This window comes from Argiope bruennichi, chromosome 1, assembly GCF_947563725.1.
Source record: "Argiope bruennichi chromosome 1, qqArgBrue1.1, whole genome shotgun sequence".
NCBI lineage: Eukaryota > Metazoa > Arthropoda > Arachnida > Araneae > Araneidae > Argiope > Argiope bruennichi.
The window spans coordinates 87,995,440-88,013,601 of NC_079151.1; the positions used below are offsets into that span (position 1 = coordinate 87,995,440).

Genomic DNA, 18,162 nt, shown 5'->3' on the forward strand with positions numbered 1-18,162 from the left:
ATTCTAGTAGATTATAGCTCTTCGAATATTAGTTTAAAATAATTGAAGTATTTAAAATTTAAAAAGTAATGAGAAGAATATTATATGTAACTATTGATATGAAAAGAATGGAATGAAAGATTATTCATTAATAATAAAGACGTGGAACTTTTCTTCAAAAACATAATGGTCTTTTTAGTTTGACATTCAGTTATTTTTTAGAAAGAAAATTTTCATTTCACAAAAAATAACTTTCAGTAAAATAACAGCCACATAATACTAAATTAAAAATTTTATTGTCTTACATAGTTTTGTTAATTATTGGCTTAGCCAAATAGAAATAATAAATGAAAGGTATTTTTTGCATTCATAATGATATAGAATGTTCTTATTCATTTTTTTTAAACATTAAACTGACAAAAGACACTTGATATGATCCTTAGATATTAAGATAAAAAATATCTTCAGTTAAACTGAAGCGAGAACTTTATGAAAGTTATTCAGAACTTTTTTTGCGTATTAGAACAGGAAGAAGAAAAATTAGCGGCAAGTAAAGTCTTAAGGTTTAGATTTTCTATAAAAAATCTTATCTTGTCATTTTTACTAAATATTCTTTCAAGCGGATGGTCATACAAAGTGGCCAGAAAATTTTCATCAAATACGATTTTCAACAAGTCATTGAATGTCTGAATTGGCAATTTGAGCTCCTGAATTAAATTTCTTGCTTCCTTGTAGGATTTGCTGATGGAATTTATAAACAATCCTAACACTGTATGAAGTTTTGGCGCTAATTCTGTGTCTGGTCCAAAATATTTTATCCTTTTAAAGCTTGTAAATATTGTTTCGCAATCATGAAACAAGGATTCGTCTCCTGAACACAAGATTAACAACTCTTCATTAGTACCGTCCATTTCGGACCTTAGGAAAGGTGCTGTTATATATCTGCCGCCACTGGATTGAATGGAGGTAGCTATTTCTGCAGAAAATTGCAGATCTATATTGGCCATAAGTACAAAACCTTTCCCTTTGTTTTGATAGTTGGTGAAACTTCGCAAGATACCTTTGTTTCCTCTAAAAATCGACTGAGTATCATCTTCTGTGTAAATACAGCAAAGTATGATGTCGCTGTTAACGATAAGAGCCAAGAAAGAATCAGCGGTTTGCGTTTCCTTATTTAAACCATATTCTTCCGCAGTTTGACTCCAGATGGTAAAGTCACATTTAGACTTTAACAAATTTTCGACAATTTCTTTTCCCAGTTTTCCACGACCAATAAAGCCGAACTTTTTAGGAACTGTTTCTTGGCATTTAGCAGATTTATTGCTGCCGTTATCCACCATATTGTCTGCATTCACTGCCGAATCATCAGTTTTCCTGATCTTTTTCTGCGGCTCGACAGTTTCATTGGTGCATAGTTCAGGAGAAAAAACTTCATTTAAAAGAAATGAATTTGATCGTTTAAGATTGGACGTATTTAAACTTACGCGTTTAATTACTACCATACATTTCTTAATAATGCCTTGACGGCAATATTTTTCTTCTAATTTCTGTAAATCAAAATTTCCTGCCATCTCTCTTTTGAACTGTTGAAGAGCTTTTTGCAAAAGTATTGATTTTTTCCTGGCAGCCAGTTTAATTGCTTCTTCCGAATTCGGTTTGATGTTCACAGCTTGCACCCAAGCATAATTGCCAGAACCAAAAAAAATATATGTAGTGATGCAATTTTTTCTTATGAAGGTAACGATATTTCTCCGAATGAGGCGCTTCAATTATTTTTCCTGGCCACGATGGGAAACCTTTCATCTTAGCCCAGCACAGATCTCCAATTTTCATGTCCATTTTAGTAGAATTTTATTGATCTAAATAGGAAATAAAATGAAATTGCTTACTATTTTTTTAAAAACCGGATACTTGGAAAATAAAAAGCGGACGTTGTGATAAATATTGATATGTTGAATTAAATTTCGTGAATGCTTTTGTAATTTAATTCATGCAATTACAAAGATTTATAAAATAACTTGATATGAATTACAAATAATAAATTCCATATAATTCTGAAAACAGTATTCTCCTCCTTGTTATCTGACCATGGTTCAAAATTATGAGGTCCATCCCCAAATAGCCCTAGTGTTGCTTTAAAAACGGGACGTTAATATAGTCAAACTAAACATTTTTATTTAATGATAAAATTTAATAAAAGTTTTAGGTGAATAAAAAAAAATCACGAAAGAAAACATATACGTCGAAAAAAAGTCTTACTCAGGTATAATGCTTGAAATTATACCTTAGTAGTGAAATGTATTCAAAAATTACTTTTCTTGACATTTATTAATTTATTGTTCATTGAAATATTTCCATCTAATTAGCCAATGGGTAATTGATAGTCGGCATTAATTTCAAAAATACATGTAAAAAAATTATTCACTTCCAAAACAGGATGACAATACGAGTTTGCTAATTTACAATTTTTAATTTATAATCTATTAATTACGAAATGGATTAACACCTCTATATAGTCATAAGATAGTACCTTAAAAATAGCGCGATGTCATCTTAAATGACAAAAGCATCCCGAGTTATTTTGATAGGTGTAAAAAAAACTACATAACGTCTCATAAATGTGTCATTAAGTTTTTATAAGCATAAATGAGTTACATACGCAAGGCATGTAACAGCAGCAACACAAATTTTAATTCATTATTTATACTTTTTACCTATATATTGCGAATTCAGATCGCCTGTGAAATTAAATTTTTGTCATACTTATTTATATTTTAAAATAATAAAAATAATCCATCTATGAAATGATTTTATATTCATTTAGGGTTCATGATTATCAATTAGAGAACGAGAAGCAAAAATATATTTATTAACTATATATATAACAATAGTTAATATTTGTTATATAACAAAATATACAGAGCTATTATTCTCAGTCTGTTAAGACGATAAAAATTCAGTCGGAAAAATTACTTTAATACAAAAACATATTTTATCCATTAATATAGGTATGCGAACATAAATATGCATAAATTTCGATAATTTTTTTAAAATTTCGAAATTTAATATCAGTGAAACAAAATTTAACGAGATGTGTTGAAACTCGATGAGAAACATTGTTTGCAAAATACGATCCAAAAAGAGTAAAGGATTGAGAATCATTCATTAAGTTTTATTTGTTGAAAATATGAAGTGAGAGAAAAAAAAAAATGAACAGGTCTTTTAAAAATGAAAGCTAGTTGCACATCTTGGGTAAAGAAAAAGAGGGAAGTAAATTAATAATTATGATAAAGGAGTGAGTTCGCGTGACGTCATAGTCCAAAATATCGATCGTCATCTAACGTTATCTGCGATGTAAAATTGCGGTCAGAAAGTAAAATCCAGAATTAAATAGATGCGGCGTATTTATTATTCTTCATATGATCTTGTCTTTCAAGAGTTAACGGGTCTTAATTTAATAAACTGTAATTTAACACGGACAGGGAACTTCCTAGATGTTATCACTAAACAGTTATCACTATTATAAATAGTATAAAATAATAACTATTAGTAAAACTATTACAATATCAGGTTACTCTGACAATCCTTTGTGTATCCCATGCAATGAAGTTGTCGACATTTCTCACATTATGTTAAAAATGTGTAAATGCTGAAATACAGGACAACAAAATACAAAATTTTGCTTATTGCATATCGTCTTTACATTGAGATGCATGTAGCTGTAAATTCTCTAATTAAAGGATTACACTTCTGTTGTTTAACTTGGTTTATTATGAGAATTTCTATTATACATTCTCAGAACTGCAAGTTCCATGTACGAATGGCATACAATGAAGTTCAAATTGCAGCTGCAAAAAATCAATTCGTCACACATACCTTTAAAATCATTCAGTTCAACATTTCATTTGTTTCAAGTTCTCACCAATAAAAGTTGTCTAATTATTTTCATTCAAGCTTATTGACTGCAGCCTTTTGGCATTTCGCAGATAACAGTATTTATTGCTATATATTATTACATAGTTATGTTCAAGACAAGTCACCGAAAAGACAAAAATTTAAGGGTGGCAATAGTTAAAATACTTTTCCTACAATGATTATCTTGATGGATAAATTCTACACTAAAAAAAGCGGAATATTAGCATACAGCAACAAAGCTGGTTCTTTTCTCTTCGTTGCTTAAAAGAGGACATAGAAGTTTAATCGCACCGGCATGACGTTTTCAATTATTGATAGCCAATAACTTGTTTCAATTTATCTCGCCTTATACATGTCGACTTTTATTTATTTTATTTTTAACTCTCGAATTCTAAACCTGTATGAGATTCACTAATTCATTTTTATAAAATACGTCACTACTTAGAGAAAATGAATACCATTTTTGAATAAACACATTTTTCAATTCCTGTAAAAAATTTCTCACTGATATATTTAATATATTGCAATCCGATCCGATTTTTAAAAAAATATAGATATAATAAGCTGAGAAACTGTATATTTTATGAAGAATAAATCAAAGCGATATATTAGAGAACATTACAAACAAGCCATATCCAAGATCTATTTTATCTATATAGAAATTATTATGAATACGATGCAAAAGTGCAGCTTATAACTGAAATAAAATTAGCTACACATAATATTCCATCTCGATTAATATTCGATCTCCATAAATTTAATAAGTAAAAAAAAATCCAGTTGATTTTTTTTAAAAAAAAAAGTTTATTAATACGTTAAATGCCACAACACAAAATATTGATTGGACCTTTTGATTCATTGCGCAATTCATTCATAAGGTGAGACGAATACATTATTCACGAGATGCACTTGCTTCATGTAGTGATTAACGAGTTAAATCACTGATTAAGAATTTCGTGTAGGTGAATGAACAGAGCGTTGCTTTGCATTATTTAATTTTCAAATTTTTAAGCTTCGCATAAAAACAAAAATTGCAACTTTTTTTCGTATTTCAAATTTGCAAGGTATTTAAATGATTAATGCCGAAAATTCAATATTATGCAAAATATTATAGCAAAACCTGTAAAATATCGTAAACCTGTAAAAAAACCTGTAAAAAAAAACCTAAGCAAAATGAATTCGACCGTTTTATTTAATTGTTTTCCTTTTTTTTTTAAATTACTATGCGATTCGGATAGATGCATCTGCTTTATTCTTGGTTCTGAGCCATATTAGAGATAAGTGATTGATATTCATTTTATTTTTTGCTTTCCATAATAAAAAGTAATTCCAACATAAAAACTGATTTAATTTCAGAATCGTAACACATAAAAAATAAGTTATTTTTTGTTCTTGTTCATCAATCTGAATTCGAATGCATTATCTTTGCTTGTAAAAACAGTTCTACATTTTATTTATAGACTGATCGTTATCTAATTCATACAAATAGAACATATTAAATCTTATGCAAAATATAGTAATTACGGATGAAATATTTAAAAGTGTGAATAGTAATACATTTGTTTCTTACCTCTATGGTTTCTAATACTTCTGGATAAATATAATACTTTCAATATTTAGCGCGTTGACGGTTATTCAACCAGTTTTGACGATTTATCTCTTCATTTCAGTACAAAATAATGGTTCATGATTTAAAAAATTAAATAGAAAAAAATCTCATTTTTTTAAATATTAAAAGAAATTCAAAGCAGGCAACTAATGTCTTAATATTCCACAGAGAACTATTATCATTGTATATTATTACAATATATAACGTTTAATATTATTTTTTATAAACGACGCAAAAAAAAAAAAAAATTATCTATCTATCTAAACCACAATATGAATAATTTTTCAGAATGTAGAATTGTTAAACATAATTCTGGAAAAAACAACTGAAAATATTTGTATTATGAATTAGTAATGATTACTTGATGTAAAGGAAATTATAAAAGAAAATACATATTTAATTCGAAATATAAATCGAATTTAATCTTGATTCGAAATATAACCACAATTCACAAGCAAACGATTTTTTTTTGTATGTTTTTTTTCCTCAGTTTGGAAATGCGATTACGCTCAAATTCGGCTGATGTGAAATTAATGAATAAATTTTCAGTAGATCTAGTAGATTCGCTAGATGAAAATTTCAAAATACTAATGACAACAAATGAAGATTCGGAAGGGAGAGGGAAATGCTTTTCTGGAAATTCTCTTTCAAAATGGTCAAAATAAATTTAGATTAAACATAAATGTATTATTAGATTGTTTATACATCAATTTTTTTCTATTTGATTTCAATTGTATTTTATTAGATAAACTTTATCATTTGGAATTTGATCAGGTGATATTGAAAGACGATCTCATAATTATGAATGGTGGTTATGATCAGAGGTTGATGTCTAATCTAGCGTCCCGTTTTTCAAATAATTTATGAGAGGATGTAATATGCACCTGCTGTATTGTCGATACTTGCGGTAGATTAATCACTAACATAAAATTCTCTTAAAAAGGTTTTCTCTTGCTTTATAACGGTGAAGCGGCACGTAATAGTAATAATTTTTTTATTTTTTTTCTTCTCTTAAGGAATTAAAATACTATGATAGTTTTTGGTATAGTCTCGCTGTAAGGTCGGTAGTTCGTGGATTCAAGACTCGATTCTTGTAAATATTCGCTGCCCTTGCGGGTGGCCTTCATCAGATTGAAATATCTCCTGTTATTATGGTGTGGAAGTTCGAAAAGATGTTTCCAGAATCTGATTCTTATCTTTCGAGATTTTAATGTACATGCGCTTATTGCATCTTTATCGAGGCCTAAACGGCCTTATGAAACTTTAGGAGGAGTGGATGCCAAATAAGTTATTATATTGATCACATTTCAAAATTATGAAATCCATGAGTAGCCTTTATTTTGAATCAAAGTGGTACTAACCTAATTAAAATACACTCATGGAAAAGTATAAAGAAGGAAAGTTACAGTTTAATGAAATTAACTCTTGGAAGATAGATGGGAATGGTTAACTATTTCATTTGCATACGGTTACACAACATCTTTTTCTCAAAGAAAATTGAGTTGTGGTGTATCATATTAATATAAATAACACAGAAGTTACTAAGTAACATCTATGAGAAAACAAAATTAATAAATAAAATGAAAATACTAAAAAAAAAAAAAAAGTTTGTAAACCAAGAAACGAAACTGCATAGCTATTTTTATATTGCTAAATTTTAATAAATACTTATTCAAATGTTTGTTGAAAAAGGAAATGAGAATGCTATTTATGTATTAACATTATTGTTAAATGTTAACACGTTTATAATTATTTGTAAATTGTGAAATTCTATGTGCAAGTAAAAAATTTTGAGGCAATAGTTGTTCAATAAGAAAGTCCGCAATTTCAGCATTTTTTCTTAATATCTGATGAGTATACTATCGCCTAATATTTATTTTTTTATATTACTTAAAAATTAAACGGAAATTAGCTTTTTAGGGTTGCTAATTTAATTTCCTGTAATTTTTCGTCAAATGTAATAATTTTTAAAAAAATATTTTAATTTTTTCACAAATTTTTTATTGTTTAACTATTAAATATATTTTTGTATGCGTGATCGTTGCTTTAATTAAGAGCAAATTTGAAATATATAAAGACTGACGAAACACGCTTAAGTTACCATGATATTACAATATTTCTGTCAAGATGTTCGAATCTTTTTTATAAAGAAAAGTCTATTTAACTAATTAAAAAAAAATAAAACTAACGAATTATTCGAAAAACTATTTTATTTCAAACTTTTCTAATCTTCACGAAAATATTTTAATATTTTAACATATGGTTCATTTTTTCATTAAATTTTTATTTTAATAGAGAGGTTTATCACCGAAGAATTATTTCAATAACACAAACAAATTGATATTTTATAACTTTTTCTTAAAAATACGCTAAAAATAAAAGCGCTTTCTTAGTTACACATCTGTGAAATCCATGTAGTAGTAGAATATCCATATAACTGTCGGAAATGTCTGACATTTTATCGATTGATAGCAAGCAGATACACCAGTGTATTTAAAATTAATAAATGACTCGTAATTCGTCTTTACGTGTTACAATTATTTCCTCAAACGCTATTTGTAAGAAAAAAAAAAGCGAATCTTAAAGGATTAAAATCCGGAAATGAAGCCCTCGAGCTTAGATGACATTCCGCCATTTCGAAATCTTTCCAAAATCACAGCAAACAACGACGACTGCGTCGATGCGTATCAGCACAATCCAGTTGCGAAAGCTAACACGAGTGACCTTCATTTCACCTCTGCGTCTTCGAATATGTTGTAGCACACAGAGCCATCTAGTAATACGAATTAGAACTAAATTGCATAGGAATAGAAAATATCTTGAAAAATCCTTTATTTAAAAAAGCTGGATCCATTTTTTAAATAATTGCATTACTTATTTTACTTCCCTTTTATTTAAATTTTTTCTGTGCTTTCTGTTTTATCTTACTTTTTTATTTAAAGTAATTTTCTGGGAAAAGCTTTTTTATTTCATTTATCAATTTGGAATCCATTTCTGAAAAAAAGATTTTTTATGTCAGAGTTATGTAAATAACAGCAATTATCCGGCGTTGAGTATATAGCGCTTAAAATTCTAATTGCCTAATATCATAGCTGCTTTCCATTAAAATATAATTATAAATAGTGAGAAACAAATAATAGATTTGTTAAATAATATACATGAATTTCCTGTCTGCATAAATAATTGAAATACGTTTTGATTTGCATATAAAAAAAACAACCCCTTATTGAGTCAAACTGCTCATAAAAAATTAGGGAATATTTTGAAATGAATATATAATTATAAATTTTTAGTTTAAAAATAACATTAGGCAAGAAATGAAGGCAAGACTTGATGTTTTTGTTTGATACTAGTATTAAAAAAAATGAAATCCAATGTTTCTTTTCTATGTCACCTGATATTCAATTTGAAATATCCCATTTTTTTTCATTTTTTTAACTAAATTGAAAAGGAGTTTAATCTAATTGAAACGAATTTTTTAAGAAGAAATAATTTTCAACCTTATAATGTTTCCCATGCAGCAGAAATGAATTTATTACTCATTCAAAGGAATAACATTTTAGCAGTTAAAAAAATATAATAGAATTTTAGATTAGCCACATATGGGTCGATACACAGTATAAAATGATCGTATTTTAATTAGAATATGGGTTACTAAAAGCTGTGTTGCATTATATACTGAGAATAATTTAAGATGCATAAATCAGTTTAATCCATTTCGACGTTCATTTCACTTTGTTAAAGTTCAAAATTACGAGGTTCACTTCAAAATAATTCTCGTATTTCTTCTAAAAAGATAACTTATGTAATTTAAATTTCTTATTAATATTCCCTATGTAAGAACTTTTTTTCTTTCGTCAGACTAAACGGGACTCAAATAACAGTCAGATCTTAACCAAATAAGGAAATTTTTATCTATGCATTGCGTAAAGATTAAGCTAATAATCAACCATGGATGATTTAATAGCTTACTGAGCTTACTAGTAACATTTATTTCACCTGTTAAGGTCTTCCCAGAATAAAACATTTGTAGATGTACATGCATTACATCTTAACGTTGCTTCCTTTCTCTCTCACTCTTTTTTTTTATACAATACTAACCACTTTTAGTGACGATTTAATTTCACTTCAACGATGAAATGTGTTTCTGTAAAATAAACTCATAAAAGTTTAAAAACTGACATAAAAAATTTTTATCATGGAAAAAAAATTTTTTTTAATGACGAAAAAATAATTTTTGTGTCTAAATATTTTTGTTATTTAGTTATTGCGAAAAAAACCTCACCAGAATTTTGCTTAATTTTTTTAATTAATTAGAACTTAAATCAACATTTCAAAATAAAAATCGCTTTGAGGTGCACATTCTTACCCTCTAAAATATATATGTGCCAAGTTTGGTAGCTCAAGGTCAAATAACTGGTAGTAGATCTGAAAATATTGGTTGCCAGGTGGCAAATTGAAGGGCACATTCACTTATTCTCTCTCTCTCTCATATGCACATTCACACACATAATTAAAACTGATGAATTAATTTTTTCAATCTAAGAAATATGTCGGATATATTTCTAATTACAGTATAAAAATATTATAGATATTTAAGGAATATCAAATACAAATGCAAAATAATATTGAATTTTAATTAGGATTTGATAAGTGTATAACGTACTGATATTTCGGAACTATACTGTTATTTTGAGAAATTTTTTTAATCCTAAATTAAAGTATAAACTATCTACTAATTTCAATATTTTTAAAGAACACTCTGATTGTCATAATTAACAATTCAAAAGTGCAAAAATATATTACATTTGATTTACTATTTAAAAGACAAATAGAAAAAAACATTTTAATTGTTTTGATGAATTGTGCAAATCCGTAAATAATTAATTCTGCATCCAAATCATCTAACAATTCCCTTTGAATTAAAAACAATTAATATTCTCTTTATATTCTGCATTTTTTATCTATTCTTAATGATCTTCATTTTTGAAAATGTTCTTTCACTGTGCATTTGAGTGACTGGTAGGGTACAGACGACTTTATAAAATTTATAACGAGTGTCATTTCTTTATAATGAAGCCTGTTTGATGCTAAAATCTTTAATATGCTCACTGCACAAGAGTTGCAATTTTTTAAAGTTATTGCAGTTAGAATCCATTATTCTAATCTACACTGTTTTTTCTTTTCCGATTTTAGTTTGCATTCATTTAACTTCACAAATATTTACCACATTCACATTTTACTACTATTTTCTCTGCAATTATGTGTTGAACATTTTTTCGAAAGTTTTATTTGCACAAGTAATTTTTAGTTGTAATATTCTAACAATCCTTAAGCTCGTTAGAATTCGTAAGTATAATAAGTACAATCCGAAAGTATTAGAAACAATCCGTAAGTAATTAAGTTTGTAAGAGTATACTTTTTGCATTAATTTTGTACTTATAGGATATATTTTACTTTTTCAGACGAACCAGTTACTGCAGTGCTGTGCTCTCCGATGGACGATGAAGTTATGAATAAGAATCTTTTCGAATTAGAAACTTAGGAAGTATAATCTTCTTATTATTTAAGAACTATTTATAACCAGTGGCGGTTTTCCGCGCAGACGGTGGAGGCGGTGGCCTCGTGCTCGAGATCTATAGGGGGCCTCACAATCTATTTCGACATATATCAACCGCGACTCAAGTTTACAAGGTCCGTCCCAAAATATCCCTAGTGTTGCTTTAAAAATGGAACGTTAATACAGTACACTCCCGATTATCCGCGGAATTGGGTGGCGCGGCCGCCGCGGATAACAAAAATCGCGGATAATCTGAAAAAAGCTAAAAACGGGTATAGCAAAAGAGAAAATAGTCATTCCAACTTTGAAAAATCGTTTTATGTACAATAACACGTAAAATAAACAGCAGAAAATGTTTAGCTAACGCTTAATATTTTAGTATATCACTCAAAACTAACCTAACATGCATTTTGTTAATGAAAACAGAAAAGTGCTGTGTACTTACGAGAGACGTCAAGGATGCACAGAAAAATTAATACATATGTACTGTTTTAATACTGTAATGTATTATGTAATTACAAAAGCATAACTGTAAAACTACAACTTTTTGAAGAAATCAGTTATTTGTGTTTGCTTCTTGCTTTGGAAGCATTTTTTCTTTGCTTCCTTAAAGTTCCTTCTTAAGTTAAAAAAAAACTTAGTGCGGCAGGCGCGGATAACCCGCCCGCGGATAATCGGGAGTCTACTTATAACTAAATTTAAGCTAAAAGCATGAAAAATAACTATCAGTCATCAGTCTTTTGTTTATCCATTGAAAGAGATTAATTTTAGGTAGCAATCATTTACATGAATCCTTGAATTCGGGTACTATAATATGATTTTTTCTTTTCGCTAGAATCAGAGTTGTCAGAATTGAGGGAATTGAGGAATCAATTTAGTTCCCCCCCCCCCAAAAAAAATGCCATCGTCGCTCAAACCGGTTACTTCTCTTTTATTAATATCGCAACATTTTTTTTTTTTAATTAGTGGAAATATCCCAAACGCATTAAATTACAAATAGAAATTAGTATTTAAAGTAAAACTTCTCTGATTACTTTTTGTTTAGTTTTCTCCAAATTGAAATCTAGGGGGAAGTCATATAAAATCTTTATGGTCAGTTGACAGCGATCGTTTTTTGTTATATATATATATATAATTTCTCTTTTTTTAAAAGCAAGAACGTGATATTTTAATATTTTGATGCCTTTCAATGTTTGTTTTTATGTTTGTAAAATTGTATTGAAGATTTTTTTATTTCTTTTATTACTATATCAAATGTATAAATTTAATACAATTCATTATGTAAGTTTGTACCTCTTTGTAAATTTTATTTTATTTCATATATCATTTGGCTTTAATATTTCTATTATTTTTCTTTCAAAAATATTTATTTAGCTTTAGTTTCTTTGTGAGAAAATATCCTAGAATATGTCATTTAATTTTTGAATATAGATGGCTGATAATGTTTATTTCAGCTCTGAGTTCAGAAAAAAATATAATATATTCTTTTAATAGTTCTCTGTTTATAGTAAAATTTATTGTAATTCATTAAAAATTCAGTAATTTATGAACTCGAGCTGATTTTTACTTTCTCGTTTTACGGAATGTACAAAGAGAACGTACTATCATCGTCGAAAAATTCGAACTTGAGATTTTAATTAATCTTAACATTTCAGATTTCCATACGTCCGTAAAGCACAGTTTGAGAATTATGTTTGTCTTTATGTCTGTGAACAAAATAGCTCAAAAACATCTTGAGCTTTGCTAGATGGAATTTAATGCGAGTTCTTTACACCAAATATGTAAATTTCTATCAAATTTTGGACGAAATCCATTGACCTGCTGCATGTCTGCTAGCTGTCTGAGTACAAGTAAACACGATAAATAAATAGCTACATGAATAAAAATTGGTATACAAATTTAGTATCTAAATTGTAGATATTTATCGAATTTTAAATTAAATTCGTCAAAGAGTAGACCATTGGTTGGTCTATACTTTTGCATCATGTCAACGCGACAACTTAAAAAACATGACTTAGATAAATGAAATTTGATATGTGACCTTGATATTAAAACTCTAGTCCTGTGCTAAGTTTTAATTCCAATCGGTTGAAAAAAAGACATTCACAATGCACATTTGATTTTCTTCATTATACTAGGAAGTACAAAACGCTCATGTGCCAGTGTCTAAAAATACAAATCTGAGAACTTGTGGCGTTCACGGTCTTGACCAAGAGCACAGTTTTATGGGGTAAGAGGATGACATCTTTATTCTTATTTTTTCCATGGGATCTGGAAGTTCAGAATACTTTCTCATGGCCTTTCTTTCCTACTTTCTGCTTCCCTATTCGTATGCTACAACGTGCCTACCAAAGCTTGAATAAAGAATCTTGATTATGCATAAAAATTGAGCTATTTTCTTGATCTATACTATTATCTTGAACCTAAAAATAATAGATAGAAAGCTCCACAATTTTTACTTCTATTGATGCATTTATAGAATAATTCAATGGTTTAGAGCCATTTAAAAAACACATAGTATTAAAATTCTGTTGATAAAAAGTATATTATTTGTACAAATGAAAATAAATAAAAGTTAAAGATGCAGCAAAGAACGTATAGGGATTCCTTTCAAATTATACAGAGATATTAGAAAATAAACATGAAAATAAAGTTAAAATCTCAAATAAGTTTAATTCGTGCTACTTTTTTGTGATAAATAATGTTTATTAAGGAAAGCGATCTCAAAATATTTCAGCGCCTGTCGCTTCATATTGTCAAAATCCGCCACTGATTATAACATAATATTTTTTGAAAAAATTATTTGAACTGGGGAACGGATTAATAAATTGTTAGATTTTGTCATGTTTCTATAGAAGTGTGGACCAATTGACTTGAAAAAAATTTATTATCTCAAATGAGTTGTATGTAAAGGTACATCAATATTATTTTATGATATCAATAATTTTCATATTCTTTTCATATTTTATAAAATGAATGGTGATTGATAGATTTAGGTGCTTTTCGATCTTAGACATAAGGATATATTAAATATTAAATTTTTATAAACTAATCAATTTAATTTCTCTTTTCTGTGTACTTAATAGACATGTTTATGTTTTATTTTAATATAATTATTTATTTTAGTAACTTCGTGGATATGTATAAATTTTTATTTGCTTTTTATTATGACATATCTGCGTGAACTGATATATGATAAACATGTTTATACAAAATGATATTTAAGCAGACTCTTGATATTTTAATAACTGTAGCAACTAACTGAACATGATAAAACAGATAAAGATCTAAACAATTATACGAAAAAGAGTATTATTGTACTAATATTTTTTATCACAGAATTCGTATTTTTTACAATTTTTTTTTTTATTTTGCAGCTGGCTAAAAAACATCTTTTAAACCGATTTGCCCGTGCTCTTCTCAGGTCAGCGACCCTAAGCTGCATAATAGATAAGCCGATACAGAATGGAGCAGGGGAAGTGAAGTGTGGAACGACCTAACAAAGAATGTTTTCTTCCTATTCACCATTTTGCTTGGAGTCTCATTTCCTTTTACCTTCTCGGATTCGATGTATAGAAAGTATAGTAATTCAACTTTATTTTGTGTTGAATCTCTACGTTTTAGATTTCTTAGATTCCGAAAAGCATATTTTTTAGATTTTTGTGCCTGTCTGTCAACAAAATTTAAATGTAAAGACCAAATTTGGAATGTTAATTTTTCACCATATTAAAAAAAAAACTGTCAGTGAGAAAGTTATCTGTCTGTCAGTTGATGATGTCGTGTCCGCGTTACAACGGAAAGTGGGGTGCAGTAGCTTCTAAGCGTAAAAACCCCTGATCTCCCGAGGGACTTCTAGCTCATATGAAGATGACACTCACGCATTCGCTTGCACAACCCATTTTTACAGTGGGGCTCCTTCCCACACCTAAAGCCAAAGATTGGTTTATGGCCTGTCCATCCTATACGAGAGCTTAATGTGAAATAGTACAGGACACACCCGTTTTACTCATCGTTATCTTATCTTGGTTGAAAGGGTGCCAATTTGTTCCACTTGTCATATTGCTTTTAGTGTGAAACATATTTTAATTGAATGCCCTGATTTTAATCGTCATAATTTTTTCTACTCGTCTTCTCTGAAATTGCAAGACTTGGTGGATGAAAAATACCACCCAAATATTTTTAAATTTTTAAGAGCTATTGGTTTCATCAACTATATATAACAACTTTTTTCATTAGTTTTTTTTTTCTTCCTTTTATGTTAAATGTCTTTTTTATATGATTATTTTATATTTACGTTAATCATTGTCTTGCGTTAAAACAGTTTTTTAATATTTGTATCGACGCATTTTACGTGGTTTTTTTTATTACTTACACATGTTTTTAAAATGTGTTTTTTTTAATGTTTGTTCTGATTTTACCGTATGCTTGGCGCAGTATAGCCAAACATGGCTCTTGTGCCATTAAACCATACACAACAACATCACACACCTCCTAGATGGCACATAGGTTGAAGGACAGCCATGCCTAAACCAGGACTCGAACCCGGTACTTCCAGATCACGGGGAAGACGCACTACCCCTAGGCTAGGACGCCGGCTGTATATACGTTGGCATGCAAATAAGATTGCTCAAAAAGCGCAATGAGCTGAAGGGATGAAATTTGGTATATTTATCTCCAGATCTTTAGATGAGTATTAAATTTTGGGTTAAATCCCACAAAGGAACGACTGTTCATCGATTAAACCAGCAGGAGAGGTCTCTTCAAAACGCTCTCGCATACTCTGTAATAAAGATATTATCCTAGACAGCATCTTGCATGATATTGGCTTACGAAATATCAACTATTGGCAGAAGTTTGCATTTTCACTGAATCTTCACTTAGCATTTCACTTCATCCCTGGCATGTGGTTAATAGAATCTGAAAATTGAATTTATGATTTCAACATTTTTTTCCAACCGATTAAAACAAAAACTTGACACAAAGCTACACTTGTAATTACAAAATCCCGCACCAAATTTGATGTATTTAAATCATTTGGTTTTTGAATTATCGTATGTTGCTGAAAGTACAGACCGACAGACTGTGAAGCCCTTGTTGAATGTGATTGAAAATTTGATAGGTTCTACACTATAGATGTGTTAATCTGTGTATCGAATTTTACCTATCTAGTTTTCTTCGTTTTGTATATCGTAGTTATCGTATTATATTCGAATAACCAGATCGACTTCCTCTGTACTGATTTTATTCAAAATTTGAAAGGTATCTACAAATTTGGTGAAAAGACCCTATACCAAATTTCATCTGTATAACTTTAAATATTTTTTAGTAAATCACAGACAGATAGATGTTTTCCAAAAATGTCTTTTTCTAACTCAGGGTGGCTTGAAACGTGGAGATTCGACAAAATTTCGAATTCGAAATTTTTTGAACTTATTTTCTCTTTTGAACAGTACTTTCTCTACGTTTCGTATAAGAGAAAGTAAAAATGGCCTTGATATCGAATTCCGTTTTCAACTGGCGCATTTCAAACTGGATGTAAACAACTGGTGATCAGAATATAGATTAAGTAATGTCCGAAAGCTAATTAATTTTTTTTCCTCGACCATTTCGCTGGTTATTTAATTTCCTATTCATCGAAGTGTTTCTGACTGCCAGTTTGTAAGTATTTTTTAGGTTGTGTCAATAAAAGATTTTTTAATATTAAAATTTTTTTGTTTAATTATTTTTAAATTTTAACTGGGCATTTTTTTATACGCGATTTACCGAAATCAATTTTTTAGAAAATGATCAGCAACCAAGCGTTTTTGTTATTACACTTAGTTTAATTAAATTTGTAGTTAGTACTTGAAGTTAGTAACATAAAGATTAAATTAAAATCTATAAAATATATTTGTACGCTATAAAATATATATTTAAACGTCAAATAAAATATATTTGGCGTTTAAATTTTGGAAGGAAAAAGACCCCCCCCCACACACACACTCGAGATTTATTTTACTTGTGGGGCCCTTGATGGCTTCATCCGGCTCCGAACATTATAAATTTTTAAAGGATTTATTTTATTGCCTTTATAACTGTATATGAAAATGCCAGCAAACGATAAATAACAATATTATATATTGTTATTTATCGTTTGCTGAATAACAATATTATTATATATTGTTATTTATCATTTGCTAAATAACAATATTATTATATATTGTTATTTATAGGTTGCTGAATAACAATATTATTTCAGTAGCTGCATAATTAAAGAATAAACACCGAATAAATTTGTTTTTTTTTCTTAAATTTTGATGAAATCCATATAGAAAATTATAGCTGTAGGAAATATGCGTTCACATATAAATTCTGTTTACAAAGATATCATCGACCTCTTTCCTAAAGCAACATCATATTTGCACATAAGAATAAAATGATTCTGGATTTGGAATGTTTGTTTTATAATACTTTGAAAGAGGCGAATGATCTTCTATTTGTTTTTCAAAACAAAATTTCCTTTGCATGCTTTCGTCTCCTCTTTCAAATTGGATCTCACAAATTCACGGAATACGATATGGGTGAGCGCTTGTCTTATTGTTGCTGTATTTTTACACAGCTGTTGAAATTCCAAAACATTGAATGCGATCAAATATTTGTAATAATTTCATATTCATTCTACTATGTCTCAAAAGGCAGAGGATTTTAGCTAAGCTCTTTTATTTTTCTTTCAAAATTGCCTTTTATGGTTTTCATGTTAATATTCTTTTAGAGATAAAGTGCAGGAGACTTTTTTTTAGAACTAGCATTAATTTAAGATGAAATCCATCGTTGTAAAAGTCAAACTGTATATATCTATATCTATACTTATAATAAAGCTCAATGTGTGTGTGTGTTGGCGCTCTACAGGCCAGACCGTTTGACATACAGCTACCAAATTTGGTACATGTATACCTTGGAGGTTGGGAATGTGCACCTAGGGTTTCTTTTTTCGAATTTTTAATTAGAATTTTAATTATTAATTAAAAACTAACTTTCCCGCCAAAAAAATCTTCCATTTTCCCCACCGCCAACTTTTCCACCAAAAAAAATCTTCCATTATCCCCAGCGCCAAACGAGA

At 28.9% G+C, this 18,162-nt stretch overlaps 1 protein-coding gene across 1 annotated transcript; it reads right to left on the minus strand.

The window, feature by feature from the left end:
* Positions 1-369: 369 nt before the first annotated feature.
* LOC129969038 (cytokine-like nuclear factor N-PAC) lies at positions 370-5,524 on the minus strand. The gene is made up of 2 exons (XM_056083441.1): positions 5,465-5,524; positions 370-1,838 (listed from the first exon to the last, which is right to left on the minus strand). Exon 2 carries the CDS (start codon positions 1,548-1,550, stop codon positions 480-482), a length of 1,071 nt encoding a protein of 356 aa, XP_055939416.1. The 5' UTR covers positions 1,551-1,838; positions 5,465-5,524; the 3' UTR covers positions 370-479.
* Positions 5,525-18,162: the final 12,638 nt, after the last annotated feature.